The sequence below is a fragment of the Nilaparvata lugens genome, chromosome 1 (genome assembly GCF_014356525.2).
Source record: "Nilaparvata lugens isolate BPH chromosome 1, ASM1435652v1, whole genome shotgun sequence".
Taxonomy (NCBI): domain Eukaryota; kingdom Metazoa; phylum Arthropoda; class Insecta; order Hemiptera; family Delphacidae; genus Nilaparvata; species Nilaparvata lugens.
In genome coordinates this window covers 51825036-51843880 of record NC_052504.1, presented here as the reverse complement: position 1 = coordinate 51843880, position 18845 = coordinate 51825036, and the positions used below count along the sequence as shown (strand labels likewise).

The following is an 18845-nucleotide window of genomic DNA, read 5'->3' as shown; positions in this document are numbered from 1 at the left end:
ATTTCTTCAAACCTAGGTAGGGAAAAGTTGTCTGGACTTATAAACTTGTTTATGGTGGTTTTAAAATCAGAACATATCCGGACTGCTCCTATAGGTTTCACCACAATAACTATTGGTGAGGACCATGTGATAGGTTCTTGTGTTTACAGGTGATAGTACATTACTGTCTACTAAACGTTGTAGTTCCATTTCTACTGCTTTTCTTAAGGAAAACGGAACTGGACGTGGTTTTGCAACTATTGGTATGGCATTTTTTGACATGTGGAAAAGTACCTTGCAGTTCTTTATTGTTCCCAGATTTGGATTGAAAACATCAGAAAAATCTGTGATTATTTTATTCACCAAAACTGAGTTCTTTTTTTGTGGAGAGCTTATCGTTTCTTTTACTGAGCATATTTCAGCACCGGGAGGTAAGGGTAGATTGAATTTGAGGACCCAATTAAGTCCAAACAAAGGTATGTCATCTTTCTTTATAACAATTACTGGTAATTTCCTGGAGTCACCAAAAGCATTGACATTTATATGTGTTTCTCCAAGTGTTTCAATGTCAATCCCTGTGTATGCGGTGAGGTTTCTTGTTGGTTTTAAAATGGGACTTCCAATTTTTTTCCATAATTTCTCGTTAATAACGCTGTAAGCGGCACCTGGATCATACAGCATTTTCACTGTGTTGTTGTTGAGTTTAACGTTCACCATTACTTTACAGCCTTTTTCCAGAGTTCTTATATGTTCAATATCGGAAAGTGACAGGTTGTCATCTTCTATTGATAAATTTTCGCGGACCTGATTTATCTGTTTGTCTTTTACAATTGTAGTGTTCCCTACTTTTAGACATGCTCTAGCAGAATGGTTCTTACCTCCGCAAGCTTTACAAATCTAGTTCAAATTGAGTTATGGTCTCACCTTCATTCCGGAATCGTCGAGAAAAACAAACTCTCTGGGATAGAGGTGCTTGTGGTTTCGTGTAGTATTTGTTTAAGACTTCTATCGCATCATTGAATCCAATGTTGTTTATGGGGGTCGGATGCATAGAATCGAAAACTATCTTGAATGGTTGCGGTCCCAGATTCTCAAGTAGTAAGTCTCGTTCTTTTTCTTCGTTTTTGATGTTTCCATTTCGTAGGAAAATCTTGAACCTTTCGTGCCAATATATCCAATCTTCGGTTGTTCCGTCGAATGGTTGACATTTGCTGTGATTTTTATTTAAGGTGTGTTTTCGTAACGGGCAGACGACAGAATTCACTTTAAATTAACATTGGTTCTTATGGGAGTATTCACCCATCGGCAGAAAGTTGAGCAGAAAAAAAGAACTGTTCAAATCAGAGACGAACTGTCGTTCATCTTGCCGTTCTTTATAAGGCCTATCAACACAATGCTATTTTGCTTCGACCGATCACTGCTCGTGAACCGTTTTGTCGAAAAAGAACTAATTTCGGGATTCTGTCGACTAGAACAGACAGCTTCGAATCACTTTTCTGCTCTGATCACTTGACACCGGCAGAATAATCTTTCTGTGGATCAGACGCCATGTTCTTTTTAACCTCAATCTTTAATTGTTGGATGGTTTGTTTTGATATTGGTTGTCAGATTTCGGATTGCTACTATTATACTGTGAAATTAATTTGCAGTGGAAAATTGAGGTATAAAATATTTCTATTGGTTTCTTTATTCTTATAATTTTTACAAGATAAATTGAAAATGGATTTGCAACAGAAAGGCGTGAAATTTTCGAAGTTCAAAGTTTTGTACTTTCTAGACCTGCACAACGAATTACCTGTTTGAAAAATAGAATATGGTTAGAAATTGCTGATGTAATAGAGGATTCAAGTAAGTACACTTAAATTTCTCATAATAAAGTAAGCTAGATCTACCGTACACAATTATTTGATATAAATTTTATGAGTAGCCTACTAGCATGTTTACAATTTTTATTCAGGTAGCCCACTGTAGTAGGCCTTTAATACCTAGTCTCTAGGCCTAAATTGCTATCTTTTTCATTTTTCAAGAGGTTAGAAGTTGACAAAAGTTTATTTATTTCTTTTTTTAATGTTAATTTGTAGTATTTAATAATAATGTAAATCCTAGACTAGCTAGTTTGTGTATTGTAGAGAATTATCACAAGAAAGAGAGAAATCTAATCAACTGATTAGATTTAAACTCATTCAAGATTGATTGATTAGATTAACATTAAATAATTAGATTCAAAACATCATTCAACCAAGATAACATTTAGCATTTCATGCTAACAATCTTTTACACTTTCAGTAAGTTGGCCTAATCACAAAATACATTTTTTATAATGCAGCTAGTAGTTTTCACAAACAGATTTATTAAAAATAATATCATAATTTGACTTAGAAGTATTTCATTACATTCTAAGTCCTAAACTTCCATTATCCTTGTTGCACCTCAAAATATTGTAAACCCATAGTTTATCAAAATAATAACAAAACTAACCTGACTATTAGAACATTTACTTTGTCTTTGGTACCTATCTATGAATTAATCTTCTCTTAATTTATAATTCAAAATCACTTGGAAACAATATTAAATAGATTGTTATAACTTGATCAGAGTCAGTGTAATTGAATATTGAAAGACTGCCATTGGAAAAATATAAAATAGGTACTATTTTTCTGGTTGACCATTGCTACCAAACTCATTTAAAACTACAATAGTAATGTATTTGAAAAACTTATTCATGCTCTATTGATCGATATATTGCGTGATGCCAGGTATATCAATGTGAATAGTATAAATTAAAACAGGAGACACACAACATAGATAGATTAAAAACACTGAAAAACTTACATTATAATCGGAAAAATTTAAGGAACTGTATCCCCTTCCTCAACCGAGCAGAGAGTGTAATGTAAGTTTTTCAGTGTTTTTAATCTATCTATGTCGTGTGTCACCTGTTTTAATTTATATTATAAAATTTTAAAGTGTTTTCTGTTATGTGCTATGAATGTAAGTATATACTTAGGCTATAGTATATTTATATCTAACGTAAATAGTTTATTGAGGCCCAGTTCACTTCTAATTTATTCAAACTCCAAACTATGTCTTATCATTGATGATTAACTTCACATTATCTCCAAAATGAATATGCTGAAAGATTATGTTTCTTTTTTCAGGTACCTACCATTTACAAACAAAATATTGAAGAGAATGTGCTCAAAGGAAATGCATATGAATTCTTTTTTGTTGACCAGGATGGAACAATTCTTTGGAACCTATACTTAGAATAAGTTAGTTAGGTAAGATAAAATTCCACTCATTTTTTAAACTTTATATCGTCCCCGTACTGGCAAAACTCACCAAGTCAAAAACTACAGTTTTGAGTTACCTATAAGCACATAACACTTGGTGAGTTTTGCCTGACTACCAAACAGCAAATATTGCTCACCATTTCCTAAATTATGTTATCACTATCCATTAATAATTAGTTTGTGGGAAGCAAAACTCACGAAATATGTTTAGTGAAGTGATGAATAGTGAATTTATGTATAGTGCTTGATGAAGCTCTGTATTCATGAGGATGAAAACTCATTAGAGATGGTAAGTGAAAATTGCTAGGCGATTCCTTGAAAACTAAAGGACTTTGGTGAATTTTGCCAGACAAGAAAAATGTGTCTAGCAACTCAGTGAGATCTAATAAAGTGGAAAAATAGAAATAGTAATAAAACATATGACTTGGTGAGTTCTGCCTACTCAAAGAACTACATTTTTTAAGCCTATCAAAATACATTACTGAAAATGAGCATTTTTGTAGTTAGTGAGTTTTGCCCGAACGGGGACGATATAGGCGATGTCATTTTATACAGTTTCCCATTTTTTAAGAAGGTTTATCCACTTCAATGTTTTATTATCGATTTGATGGTAGATATTCAAATAGTAAGATTTAACTATGGTACGTGACTAAAATAATAGAAAAACTGACTGAATTTTGAAATCATTAATAGCTTACAGGAAATCTTAATATTTCGAAACTACGTGAAACCACATGAGATCAAGATGGACAGTTGAGAAGAGTGCTTAAAAAACAATGTATTCACTTATCATTCAGGGAATAGAGTTATTCATAATATTTGGGATTCCTTCCATAAAGAAATAATTTATGTAACATTATCTAATAATGTGATAACATTACATCAATAATTTGATGTTAAAATTGTTTTTAAAACACTCTTCTCAACTGTCCATCTTGATCTTGAGTGGATGATGACTTTATAAATGACCATACATTAGAACTATGAATAGATGACTTCAAAAATTCACTCAGCAAGTGCTGGTAGAAAACACTGAATAATAGCTTTTAATGACAGTCATTCAACCTTTTAAAATTTATGATTAAATTCATGGATGAAATACCCACATTGTTCTGAGAGAGATTTATGTATTTGCAGTTTGGTATTCATTTTCAAATCACTTAGTTCTACTTATAATGTTGTAGATAATCATAATATCAGATTAAGCAATTAATTTATTGATTATTTCCATTTGTTTCATTAAATTTGTTTCTCTAAATTTAGAACTAAAAACTACTTTATGCAGTACATTTTGGAAGAGTTAAGTAAACCAAACGGTCGAGAAGTAGGCCTACTGACCACAGAAATAAATAAATAATTGTTCATGGTATCCAAAAATATATTGTTCACCAACAAGTTCTTTTGACCTAGGGGCACACTGATTAATCCCAATTCCTGCATGGAGATTTATTTATTCAATCATTCAGAATTACACAACTAACAGATTGATGCTAATAATAATTCAACTGAATGTTGGTTTATTGGAATTTCTCATATAATATTACTTTGTCATTATTGGAGGGTTCCTTCCCAAGAAATATAATTAAAAACTTATATAGATTACAATCAATTTCAGAATTCACTTTGCAAAGTTTTTTTTTTTATAATGAATAATAAATTATCTATAACTTTTTGATTTCAGGCCTAGTGATGTACCAGCCAGAAGTAGAGGATGACAAAGAAAATCAACTATGAATAATATTCCATGGATATGATTCATGTATGATGTAGTAGCCTACAGAAGAAAGAGATGGACTAATCTAAGAAATATATTCATTTTTTCAGTACATCTTGATGTGTTTATTTCATGTTATTCATAATAATATCTTCTTTTTCTGATCGCTCCTGCTAACTGCTTCAATTCAGGTAGTTTTGAAGGTTTATACTTGAGGGATTTTTAAAACTATATTTAACCCAAAAGCATCGAACTCTTATTAACAACTTTATTGGTTCTGTATGTCTTCTGCTTTTTTGGAACTAATAAAATTAATTAACATTGCTGACTGGCAAATGCTATAGGTAACACGTAGTTAAATAATAGACTTGAATTGGATATAAAATAGGGTATCACAATTATTATGTATTGTATTAAGAATTAAGTAATAGTACTTATTTACTGCATTGAAGGGGTAATAATTCTTTGAATATGAAAAATAACTTAAGCAAAAGTTGAAAATATGATGTTCCAAGCCACATCAAATATAATCACTTTCAATTCTACCTTCTAGGCTATATTTCCAAGGTTTTGATTAAAATTGATAAGCTTTTAGAACATTATAGTGAATAAGGAGTTTGAAAGGCTACTCTAATTCTAATTAATACCCTAATAAAGTATTAATTTTAATAGGGCAACTTTAATGGTTAATTGTAGAAAATAACTAGTAGGCCTTCCCTAAAATATTCAAAATAAGCATGACCAGTTTCTAATTATGTCATTGTCAAGAGAGTCCTTATTGCAAATGTCGAAACTAATCATGTTTCATTTTGGAATATCACAAGGGTACTAGTTACCTTCTATAATTAATAAATATTCATCCATTTTAAAATAGGCTATGTGTTATTTAAAGTACCATAACAGAACTCGTTTATTAAAGCAAGATATAGTTATCTCAACAATAATTATTAGAATTAGTTCGCCTGTTTGAATACACTTTGTACATGTCATATGTGTTAATCTATAATAATAATAATAATTTCCAATATTCGTATAGCTTTTACTGGTGAGGAGTCCCTAATTGAACATTGCCTGAGAAGGCATATTGATTTAGGCAGTCAATTGGCCTCACTATTCTTATACATGATTGTATATCAGCAGGGACCGTACCCATCCAATGATCAAAAAGGGGACTGCTAAAATAAAATTGCCTAAAAAACGTTTACAATATTGATATCCCTTGGTGTAATATATCCCATAGATTTCAAAAATGCCAAAATTAAAGCACTTATTTATTATTTATTTATTGATTTTTTTTCGATAGAGCTTCAATAGGCCTTTGAAGTTGAATACGGTACTCATAGTAGGTAGGCCTACATATAAACGATGTGATTCAAAGAACATGCATTGACTCTGAAGGCAATTGATTCTAGTTAATAAAATAATTATAATAATATCTTATTAATAATGGAATGCTTCTAGTTAATAAAATAATATCTTATTAATAATGAAATACAATCAGTTACTTCAAATAATTTACCCTTACAAATTTCAAGCATAGGAAATGAAAAGTTAACTCTTAGATTGACATGCCTATAAAGCATAGAATTTTGCATAATTATTGAAGTAACTAATAATTGTGGAAAAGTTATCTGAGTTTTAAAAAGCAATTAATTCACTTTATTGAATTAAATCTGCAATAATCATTTCAGAATTACCTTTTGGACAACCCAAAAAGTTCATTACCCATAACACATAAAGCGAAATTCATGTCAAAGAACTAGTTCTTTGAATGTTACTGTTTCTGCCCGCCTGGGTGCGCTGCAATCGATTCTGCTCTGCCCGTTACGAAAACACAGCTTTACCGACTGCGCCATGTAGAATATTAGAAATAAATAAGTCTCAAAGATTAATACTCAACGTGTGTAATCTCTATTAAAACATGTAGGATGGAGTGAATTCCAATCAACAAACTATTAAATATTATAACTGATTTATGTCATCTGTTTTGCATAACATCTGGTTTCTGGTATACTACAGACTGACTAGCCTAATTGATGAACGAGCCACACCTTCCGCCATATCAATCTATATCTCAAACAGTTTCGAGGACATTCAAATTATTAAGGCTGTGCAAAGGCTAAAAATAAACTTTCTACTGGTGTTATTTTTCGATTTGTATATCATCAAGCTATCAAAATAAGAAAGTTTTCTCAGGAAAACATTTTTTTCCAATCATAACTTTTTGAAATATGAGCGTCTGAAGTTTAAATTTTCGGGACAGAATAACATTTTAAATTCGGTAAGAGATAAATCCATTAGATTGAGAGGATTGATTCTTCATGGTACTGTTGATCTAGTTGAACAAAAATTTACGGAAAATATCAACTTTTGATAAATTTATCCAATTTACTAAAAATGCCCGATATAAGTTTTTGTTGAGTTATTTTTGGTAAATTGGATTAGTTTATTGATATTTTCAGAAAATTTTTGTTTTGCTAGATCAACAATACCATGGAGAATCAATCCTCTGAATCTCATGGATCTATGTATATCACTGAGTTTAAAATGTTATTCTGTCCCGAGAATTTAAACTTTAGGCGCTCATATCTCAAAAAGTAATGATTGGAAAAAAAATGTTTTCCTGAAAAAACTTAATCATTTTGATAGCTTCATGATACACAAATCGAGAAACTTTGAAAAATATCACCAATAGAATGTCTCACCTTTGCGATTGCTGAGATCGGGATTATCTCTTGAAATTAGTATCTCATGAAAAAATGTGATTTCAAGGTGAGTGTGATTGGGGATCTTACTTAAATTGAAAATACTACCTCAATTTGACTTTAAAAATCTGGTCCGCCATCTTGTATCCGCCATTTCGAATGCAACTTTACTTTTTTAAATAGGAAGGTGGTCATGCGATACATGATTTCGATGAGGAATTTTAAGACAAAATGAATGATGAGAGCTGCATATTAATATCTCCAGCCGTTTTGAAGATATTCACATTAATTATCAATACTGCTTATCTATTTCATTTCTGATTTGCATGAAAATTATTTATAATGTGAATATCTTAGAAACGGTTTGAGATATCGATATGCGGTTTCCGTCATTCATTTTTTCTTGAAATTCCGTATCGAAATCATGTATCGCATGACCACCTTCCTATTTAGAAAACGAAGTTGCATCCAATATGGCGGATTCGAGATGGCGGACCAGATTTTTTAAGTCATAGTAAAGTAGTATTTACAATATAAGTAGGATCCCCAATCACACCCTCCGTAAAATCACCTTTGTGTATGAGATATTAAGCCGCTCTCGGCTTTTTCACCCACTATGTATGTGCAATAAACCAAAATATGGTACTTTCAAACCACTCCCACCCCCTCAGCACAGGGGGTAGGAGTAAGGACTTTCAATATGTTTACCCCCTTACTATTCTCGAAAGAGCTGCGGGAACAAAAATTGTGTTCCAAATTTTCCCTCTATAATTTTTCGTTGTTTGCAGTAGTTTTGACTCTAAACTACTGTCAGTAGCACATTGACAGTAGTGTTAGCACATTCTGTCATAACTCGTTTTATCTTTATCAGCTCCATGTTTTGGACTAATATCATCAAATTCACAATCAAGAAACTCTATAAGTGAATAGAAAGAAAGTTGAAAAATATCCATTCGAGTGATAAACATTAGCTATGATGAAGATGAACATCTGTCACATCTGCCCATTTTTATCTCTAAATAAAATAAAATATCGGGGCACCGAGCTTCGCTCGTTATTTATTTATTTATTGACTTTCGATAAACCAGACTTTCAAAATGATTGGGGAAGTATTAACAGGCACAGCCCAAAACTGTTTCTTTCCCGAATTTTGATTTATACACTATAAATAGTCCAGAAAGTAGGTTATGTTCCATACACTTGAATTCAGGTTCAATTTTCTGTTCAAACGTTTGAATAAAAAATGTATAATTTAGATTATATACGAACCAGATTGAATAACACTCACTAATCACTTGAAATTGTCAAATAATGATCAACTTTGAAAATTATTATATACTCTACTTTAGGAGGATTATCATGTCATGTCAACAAATCAGATTATGCTGATTGATTATGATTACACAGCTGGAAATAATTCTTTCTCTCTCCCACACAGGCACACGCATCTTCTGTTATCGAGAGACGATGAAATAATCATCTGTTTTTCAAGGATGAATTATCCTTTTAATGTCGTTCAGCGAGTTTTCCAAAGAATGAGACCTAGTGCAATCGAATCTTCATATAATAAACCTACTATGTTCCAAATGTCGTGAAAATCGTTAGAGCCGTTTTCGAGATCCGTAAAACATGAATAACCAGATATATAGATACAGAAATTGCTCGATTAATATAATAGGATAGTACCATACATCACAGTTACAAGAAAATCAACCTCTGGGAAGCTTTGAGTCGAGCGATAGGTAGAAATAACTGAACTTCGGCCTATCAATCAGTGGATTTTTCTCCACTTTATTCATAATTCTTATTTTTTTCCTGCACATGTGCTTCCCAACGCAACCTTGGATCCAGAGTCATGTCTAGGTATTTGACCTCGTTTGCAAATAGAACACGTCCCTCATTGATGGATAGTGGAATTCTATCACGTTTTCTGTTGGTGTAGTTGACTTGCACAGACATTTATGAGATTTGTCAGACATGTGAGTCTCATTCAGACATTTGTGAGACCTTGAAGTATCATTTATTATAATTATTCACAGTTTGGCTCAACTGGAGATTTCATCAACAGGATCATGAAGTTTCCTCATAAATTCCTCACTGTTGTTGCGTGGGGTTAGTATAGCTGTGTCATCAGCAAAAGTTGTCACTTAATTTTTAATTATTTTTCAACTCAGGTAGATCGCTGGTATACAGTAGAATTAGGATTGACCCAGGAACAGTCTACCTTGAGGTACACCTGTTCCAATTACTTTGAGTTTAGAATAGGCGGACTCCTGCTTGACTCTGGAACATCTTCCCACAAAATATGACTTCAATTTATCAGTGTATTCAATTGAAAGCATAGTTCTCTATTTGGTCAATAGATCTCCATAACACACCTTATTGAATCCTTTGGTAGCATCCAGGAATACTGCAATTATCTTCTCTTCAAGAGCCAAGTAATTCATATTGGTGATTGGAGTGGACTTACTCTATGGTAGTGTTTTCATCTCTGAATCCAAATTGATGTTTCAGAATCAACATCTCTATTCCTATGATTGACTCTAATCTTCTCAGAGCAGCTTTGCAGATAGTTTTGAAATTACAGGGTAGAAGTGAGATCGGTCTGCACCTCTATTACAGTTGAAGGCAGAGTCTTGAGGAGGCACAAACACGACTGAGCTCGAACAATGGTAAAAGTGGGAAAATCTAATATGAAAATGTCGGCTGGTGGGGAGACTGGAAAGCTCCACCACTCTGAAGCTCAGCGATTTTTTTGTTCAGCCAGCCCAAATTGGCTTTCTGGTGATCAGGATTTAATTATTATTTATTATAAAGGAAGATGAATTTAAATTTTGATGTGCTTGAAGAACTCTCATAACCCATGGTTTATGACATAACTATGCATCTTAAATTTTTTCAATCAGACATTTTCTCTATTCGCTTTTGCTTTTTCCTGTACTTCGCTCTATCATTTGCAAATCCCTCTCCATTTTTTTCCGGTTCTCTCTGTATCATTTTCTTATCAGTTTTAAATTTTGATCCTTTAATCACTTACTAAGCTTTCATTTTTGCTCCACACTCTTCTTCTTCTTTTCTCCCACCTTCTTTTTTCTTTTCTTCATTTATTTAAACAATGATCTACATTTAGTTATTGGTAATATCGAGTCATTATCTTAGTGTATCATAATGAAGAATCTGATTTTCAATATTCAATTGCAACTGACTGGACGCGTACACAATATTCTGTAACTGAGCAACCATAATTATTTCATAGTATGCTATTGTAGTATAGTATATTAACAAGAACATAATGCTTTTCATGTCATCTAACGAAAGCTGGAACTAAATTATTCTTCTTCTCATGAAGTTCAGTATTTTATGAGAACAGTATTCATGTATCCGATCCTCATTCATGAATGAACAGCACAGCACTATTCCACCGTTTAATCAACGAGTGAGACGTATGATTCATTCTTCTGTCTCAGCCATTTCTTGTCTCAATCCATTTCTTCTCTTCCTATAACTCAAAAGATTCTAGAGTAAATAATTTCAATCATGTATAAATCGCTGTATTATAGTTTATCCTCATCAATTTGAGTTATTTAGTCTGATATATTTTTTCTTCTTCCGCACTAAAAAACAACTGGTACACAGAGCAAAAGCAACTGATAACTCTCAACCAACAATGAGGGGAGGGACGTTGGTGTTGTCGGTGCCACTATGTTTATGTTGTGTTTATATTTATATATTTGTATTGGCAGCGTCGGCGTCTTTTCTTCCAATAATGGAGAAATACCACAACATCTCGTACCCTACAATCGAACTATCAACCAATAATACTTCGATGCTACACTCTGTTTCCATGATATCCTTTACATGTCTAGTCTATTTTACTTTTATACAATCTTACTGCTCTTTACTTGATCTATAACATCGGCTTTTCTCCGATACAATAATAAAAAACTGATTTTTTCCTCTGCTGCTGTCTCTGCTCTCTTTTTTGTTGTTGCAGGAGAAACCTGAAAATTCTTGCTGATTCCTCCAACACCATACATCAAATGACATTCCCTATATCCATGAAGAGGCTGCATCACACTTCTGCACGGACTAGGATCACCCTTTGAAGCTCATCACCGTTTTGTGAATGAGGTTAATCGAACTGTGTAATTATTTAATGAATTTTAACAATAGTCGAACTGACGATGCATCCATTATGCACACGCTCATCAAATGGACAATGACTTCTATGTCACCTAGATTAAGTAATTTAAGTTTTAATTCATCTTTGAACTTCATCCTTCCTGTCATGCTCTGCCCTTTGTTTGTACTAATTTTGGTCTGCTTCACCAACAATGCTAAGCACCAATGATGAAGCAGCTCGCTTGATCTCGATCCATAGCAATCTGAACGACTATGTTAGTAACTCTAACATTGACGTGGGTGCCTTGTTATCAGAAAAGCTTCAGCCTTACAACAAACTTCTTAAGACCGCCCATCCTCAAGTCCAGTCCCTCACTTGTCACATCAACGAACTCAGAGCAGTCTTCCGTTTTCAGGACTTCAGTATAATAGGTGTTTCGGAATCATTCTTGAAACCTAGCATTCCATCCAACCAAGTTGCTCTGTCTGGGTATAATCTTTTCCGTAATGATAGGTTGAATAAAGCTTGTGGGGGCGTAGCAGTGTAGGTCAAAGACGGTATTAAAACTAAAATATTACTCACATCTGAGCGAGTATACTCTGCTAGACCAGAATTCATGTTCCTTGGATTATGTTTGTCCAGATCTAATAGATTACTTGTTGGAATCTGCTATCGTCCCCCGATAATCGGTCATTTCACTGATTTTGAAAATGCATTGCTTTCTCTTATGCCATCTTATAGCCGTGTCCTTGTCATGGGTGATATGAACACTGACCTCAATATGACTAATCGTAACTTTGACTATTATCAGGTCACTAACATATTTCAGTGCCTCAACTTGACTATTCTACCACTTGATCCAACTCACCATACAAATGAATCTGACACTTTCATTGATTCTCTCATAGTTGGTGATCCCATCGAGGTTGTTCACACAGGACAAATATCAGTCCCAGCTGATTCTGGACATGACCTGATTTACTGTGTGCTCTCTCATAAGCCACCAAAACCAGCACAGAAATTCATAACTTTTAGAGACTTTAAACATTTCAATGAACCCGCTTTTTTGACTGATGTAGCTCAGACTCCATGGCATCACATTGAAGCCTCAACTTCAGTTGATAAAATGGTAGAGACTTTTGAAAATTTGACTATTATATGACAAACATGCGTCTATGCTACTCGGAGAATAAATAGAAAACGATGTGTACCGTGGATGACTGACGACATACTGAAAATAATGGGTAGAAGAGACAAAGCTCACCGGAAATTCAGAAAGACATTCGACAGTCTAATTGATTATAGGAGCCTTAGAAATAAAGTAAAACAACAGTTACGTAACTCAAAGATCAGATACCTGAATTCATTCATGACTGACAACAAACAAGACTCTTTATCACTATGGCGTAGTATAAAAAAATTCGGTCTTGGCAAACAAAAATCCCAAATCGAAATTGACTTACCTCTAATCGTAACCCTGGTTGATATAAACAACCATTTCATTTCACAATCAAATCAGCGTGAGTGAGCGATGAGAAATCATTCCAATGACCTTAATCATCGAGTAACAGACCTCAACATACCATTAGAAGATCAATTCCATTTCCATCCAATTTCAGAATTTGAAGCTTCCAAAGCAAATCAGCATATTCATAGCAATGCCACTGGGGCCAACAAAATCCCAATCAAATTTATCAAGAAAATGTTCTTTGCTGTTCTACCAACTTATTCATTTATTCTCAACAAGTCTCTTGAGAACGGATCTTTTCCTGAAAGTTGGAAGGCTGTTCTAGTTCGTCCTTTGAATAAGGTCCCATCTCCCAATGGAGTTGGAGACCTTAGACCTATCAGTATTTTATCTGCACTATTAAAAGCACTAGAAAGACTTGTACATGCACAAGTAACTGAGTTCCTTGAACAGAAAAAGAAGCTTCATAACTCTCAGTCCGGTTTTTGTAAATCTCATTCAACAGAAACTGCTCTTCTACGTGTCACCGATGATATTAGGTTGGCAATGGATCGAAGAAAATGTACAATCTCGACCCTTTTTTACTTTTCTAAAGCATTTGATACTGTTGATCACAAAGTTCCTCTGAAAAAAATAGCTATTCTTGGTTTCAGTCATCAATATATAGTTTGGTTTAATTAATATCTTACAGATGGGAAACAATGTGTCTCTCTTGGCAAGAACAGATCGAATTGGTTGAATGTTCCACATGGTGTTCCTAAAGGTTCAATTCTAGGCCCTCTTCTTTTTACTCTGTATGCAAATGATCTTCTCTCTTCTATAAAATTCTCTAGTTTCCATACACATGCAGATGACCTTCAAATTCATGCAAGTTGTCCTATAACGAAAGTTAATGAATCATGACATAAGTTTGATAGTGGAATGGAGGCGAAACGGCCTCAGACTCAACCCAACAAAAACACAACCCATAATTATTGGTTACTCACGTTTAGTAGACAATATCGACTGCAACTCGATACATAAGATAACTTTTGATGGTAATGTGATACACTACTGCAGCTCAGTGAAAAACCTAGGCATCATTATGGATAAAAACCTCGACTGGTCAGAACAAGTCGATAAAACCTGTAGAAAGGTTTTCTCAGCAATGCATTCACTGAAAAAATTACAAGATGTCTTTCCTCGAAGTATACGATTATTACTGGTCCAATCTCTGATTTTTCCACATTCCACGTACTGTAACTCTGTCCTCAATGACATGCAAGTTACACTCAATGATAAAATGCAGCGCTGTCAAAATTATTGTCTACGTTTTGTTTACTCTCTTGAACGCCATGAACATATCATCCCAGCACACATTGCTAGCTCTACACTGAAGCTTCCCGATCTGAGGCGTTTCAGGATAATCAATCTTGTTAGAGATACATCAAAATATGTCAATCCCAACTATTATGAGAATGATTTTAAATTTTTTTCCGATGGTGGGAGGATAGACGCTTTCCATATCAGAACTGGTGTAAATACTCTCAGGAAACCAAATCATCGACCTACTATCCATTCAAAATCGTTCCTTGTCAGTGCTTGTGAATGGAATAAACTCCCCAACTCTACTAGACGCATTGAGAGCCAAGCGGGCTTTATCCTGTCTTCGAGAAAGTATCTTATAGAGAAAATGACTGAGTCTGTCCAACCCTAGAGCACCGCATGACAACTATTCTAATCTATCTTCCTTTCCATTCTTCATCCCATTCATCCATCCATTTCCCACATCCCATCTCTATTCTACATGATAAATACGGTTTTCATCTTCCCATCTCAAGATTTTCTGTTCTTTAGTATTGTATATTGTTAATATTACCCTTCAATTTCTGAAATTTTAATTAAATCCCACCCTATAACATTTGTTTCATTTATCTAATTTCAATTATCAATGCAATATTTTATTCACTATCATTCTATATTTCATTCATTCATTCATCCCATAATTCTAAGATTCAAATCAACTAGTTTTCAACTTATTAAGTAGAGTTATGTAGTATACATAGTATACATAGTATACATAGTATACATAGTATACATAGTATAGTATAGTATACATAGTATACATCAGTATGGCTTCAGCCGTGATTGAGAACAGACGTGCTGCAGTAGAGCTCTGTTATCTAAAACTGATTTGATAGTGCCGTTTTGTTTTCGTTCAAACGATCTAGTGGTGAGCTTTAAAATTGTAGAATTATTAGCAAGTACAATCTTAAAGTGTTCGTCCTTTCCACGTAAAGTGACTTCGTTGAAGATTTTTACTTCGTTACTGAACATAAAAATGTCGTGTGGTGTATGCCGTAAGTCTTTGAGGAGCGAGAACACTCCTCTAATCAGTTGTGGAATTTGCAATGTTTCGTTCCATTGTAAGTGTGTCAATATCAAGGAATCTGACATTAAGTTTCTGAAGGATTCGGATAACGTGTGGAAGTGCCCTACTTGTCTTGACGCACGAAGGAAGAGTGTAGTGCTCAACTCACCAATCAAAACATCTGAGGAGGAGATTACCCTGTCTTCCATTATGAAAAAGCTCAGCGATATGGAGGAGCAATCGAAGCAACTGGAGAAGGATCTAGGAGGATCCATCAATTTCTGCCACAACGATGTTGAGAGCATATTAAAAAAAATCGAGGTACAGGACAGCAAATTGAACTTATATTTACAAAAAATAGATAAACAAAACGAAGAAATAGCATTATTAAAAACCCAAAATCTCAAACTTCAAAAACAAGTATGCGATTTAGAACAATATTCGAGAGTAAACTGTGTCGAAATTCAAGGAATTCCAACTGAAGCGAATGAGGACGTGAAAAGCCTGGTGTTAGCAGTGAGCAAAGCGTTGGATCATCCCATCGACGAGAAGCTGATCGACAACTGTCACCGACTTCCATCCAAAGACAGAGACAGACCGCCTGCAATTATAGCCAAATTCGTGAGGCGTTTCGACAAGGAGGCCCTGCTGCAAAAAAGAAGAATAAAGAGGGACTTCTCTACGCGACACCTTGGACATCAGCAGATCTCTCCAATCTACCTGAACGAGAGCTTATGTCCCGAAAGAAGACGTCTCCTAACGTTGGCGAAAAAGGCTAAAGATGAGGGAAATTTCAAGTACTTGTGGGTGCGAAATGGCAAGGTGCTAGCTAGGCGCACGGATGGACAACCTGTAATTGTCATAGAGACCGTCCAGGACTTGAACAAGCTAGTTGACACGTCCAAGTAGTACAAATATTGTTAATAATGATGATAATGGTTTTCCCTATTTCTTTTTTTCATTCTATTATTATTATTCTTTTATTTTTCCATGAACTTACTGTACTTTAAGACTATGATATTCTTAATTTTTCAAATCTCAGTTACATGCTTTCAACGCTATACATTTATTTATTTATACTACATGTGTTTTTGTGCATTTATCTTAGATTTTTTAAATTTAATTACCACCTATTTTGATGGTTTTTAATGGAAGACGGTGATAAATCTTTTCTATGTTTGCACTTGAATATCAGGAGTATGAGGGAAAATTTTGATTCATTATTACTAGAACTGAGCCTATTGGATTCTCTTCCATATGTTGTTGTATTGAGCGAAATTTGGATTTATGATCATGAAATAGATTTTTTTAAAATAGATGGCTATATATGTTATGCAAACTGCAACAATTCTTATAGAGCAGGGGGAGTTGCTGTTCATGTCAAGAAAGAGTTAAGAGTAGATTTTGAGAAGCTCAACTTAAATTCGGCTGATGGAATTAAATTGCATTGTAATATAAACAATTTTTATATATGTCTTTTGGCATTCTATAGATTTACGGGAGTTGAAATAGACTCTTTTTTAAACGAACTGAGCGACACTTTAGTCAAAACAGAAAATGAATTCGTTATCATCATTGGAGATATGAACATAGATTTAACAAGTCCCGCTGCTATAGTGGATAGATATAATACATTTGAATAGTCAAGGTTTTGATTCATACAAGTTACATTGTGAGAACCTACAGCAGTCATCAGTTTCAATACAACTTCTTGGAACTCTCCTGGAACTGTTGAAGCCAGCTTTCTCACGCATCGAGCGTCAGTCCTGCTTACAACATCGAAGCGAGAGGTACTCACTTTATCAAAATTCACTTGTTTAAATTGTTTTATTCCAAATTTTGTGTTTTGTAAAAATAAAGATTTCTTTTTTAAAAAGAAATCTTACTGAACGCATTATTTAGCTGGCGCAGTCGGTAGGACGATCGGGATTAATGAACATAATCTTCAGTTTTTAAACTGTTAACGATCGTTTGTAATATAAGGACCTCGCGTTCGCGACATCCGAAAAGTGTGGTGAATTATCAAGCTGTGAAACACCAACATTGTGAAGTGCAGTGGATATCAAACTTCGATATCATCATCACCAAATCTTCTTCATCGATCGTGCATCATCAACGCTGAAAGGACATCAGAAGAGATGAGCATAGCATTCGTTTTAGTGTAAGTCTTAATTTTAAGTTTTAATATTGTAATATTTTAGTTTGGTTATTCTCGAAACATTTAAATATTTCAGAATGCCTAATCAATCAGTAGATACAGCACCCTCTGCTGCTACCCCTGTTTTAAGAAAAGAATTTCTAGATATGATACCAGAATTCTCTGGAGAGCCATTATTATTAAACAGATTTGTATCGATTTGCGATAAAGTAGTTGCTAAGTTTTTTGTACAATCGAATCCCGATGATTTTCAAAATGAATATCTATTTTCTACTATTATTTCTAGACTCAAAGGTAGAGCTTTAGAACTTGTAACCAGTGGAAACACTTATGCTTGGCCTGAAGTGAGAAGAGTACTTCTCGACGGCTATCTTGACAAACGTGACTGTTTCACGTTGAATATTGAAATGACAGAATTGAAACAAGAAAGTAGCGAAAGCCCTTTTCATTTTCACGAGAGAATTCAAAAGATTCTCAACTTACAACTTGCATATTTCCTTACGAAGATGGCAGCAAACTCAACTATTCTATGCGAATACGCAAAGCAGCTTGCCCTTAGGGTATTTTTGAGAGGTCTGAATGAACCTATAGGATCACTGATGAGAACAAAAAACCCTTCTAGTCTAAGTGAAGCTTTGAGTATGATCACAAACGAAATGCAGTACAAAAACAGAAATAGTAATTATAATTTCAATCTCAATAAGAGACCAATCTCACAACCATTCCAACAACTTCCTCTGACTAAACAAATCCAACACTTTCCTCATACTAGACCAATGCAAAACTTTCCCCAAAACAAGACTTATCCGAACTTCCAAAACCAATCACAACAAAGACCAATGATTACACATCAAAATAACAATCAACAATTTCGCAACTTCAGTTCAATGAACCAACAGAGACCAATGTTTCAAAGGCAATTTTTCGGTCAACAACACAGACCACAAATGCAATCGCAACCAACTCCAATGAGTATTTCAACCAGAAACACTGAACTTGAACCCCCGAAAAAGAACCCCAGATTCAATCAACTGACAACCGAATTCGCTACAAAC

The 18845-nt window shown here is 34.1% G+C and overlaps 1 protein-coding gene and 1 long non-coding RNA gene across 2 annotated transcripts; both read left to right on the top strand.

The window, feature by feature from the left end:
- Positions 1-1755: 1755 nt before the first annotated feature.
- Positions 1756-5013, top strand: LOC120353245. Its single transcript, XR_005572247.1, has 3 exons — positions 1756-1827; positions 3138-3260; positions 4954-5013. It is a non-coding gene; the product is annotated as an uncharacterized LOC120353245 (long non-coding RNA).
- A 10589-nt stretch (positions 5014-15602) lies between these two features.
- LOC120351824 lies at positions 15603-16541 on the top strand. The gene has a single exon (XM_039430343.1). It carries the CDS (start codon positions 15603-15605, stop codon positions 16539-16541), a length of 939 nt encoding a protein of 312 aa, XP_039286277.1.
- Positions 16542-18845: the final 2304 nt, after the last annotated feature.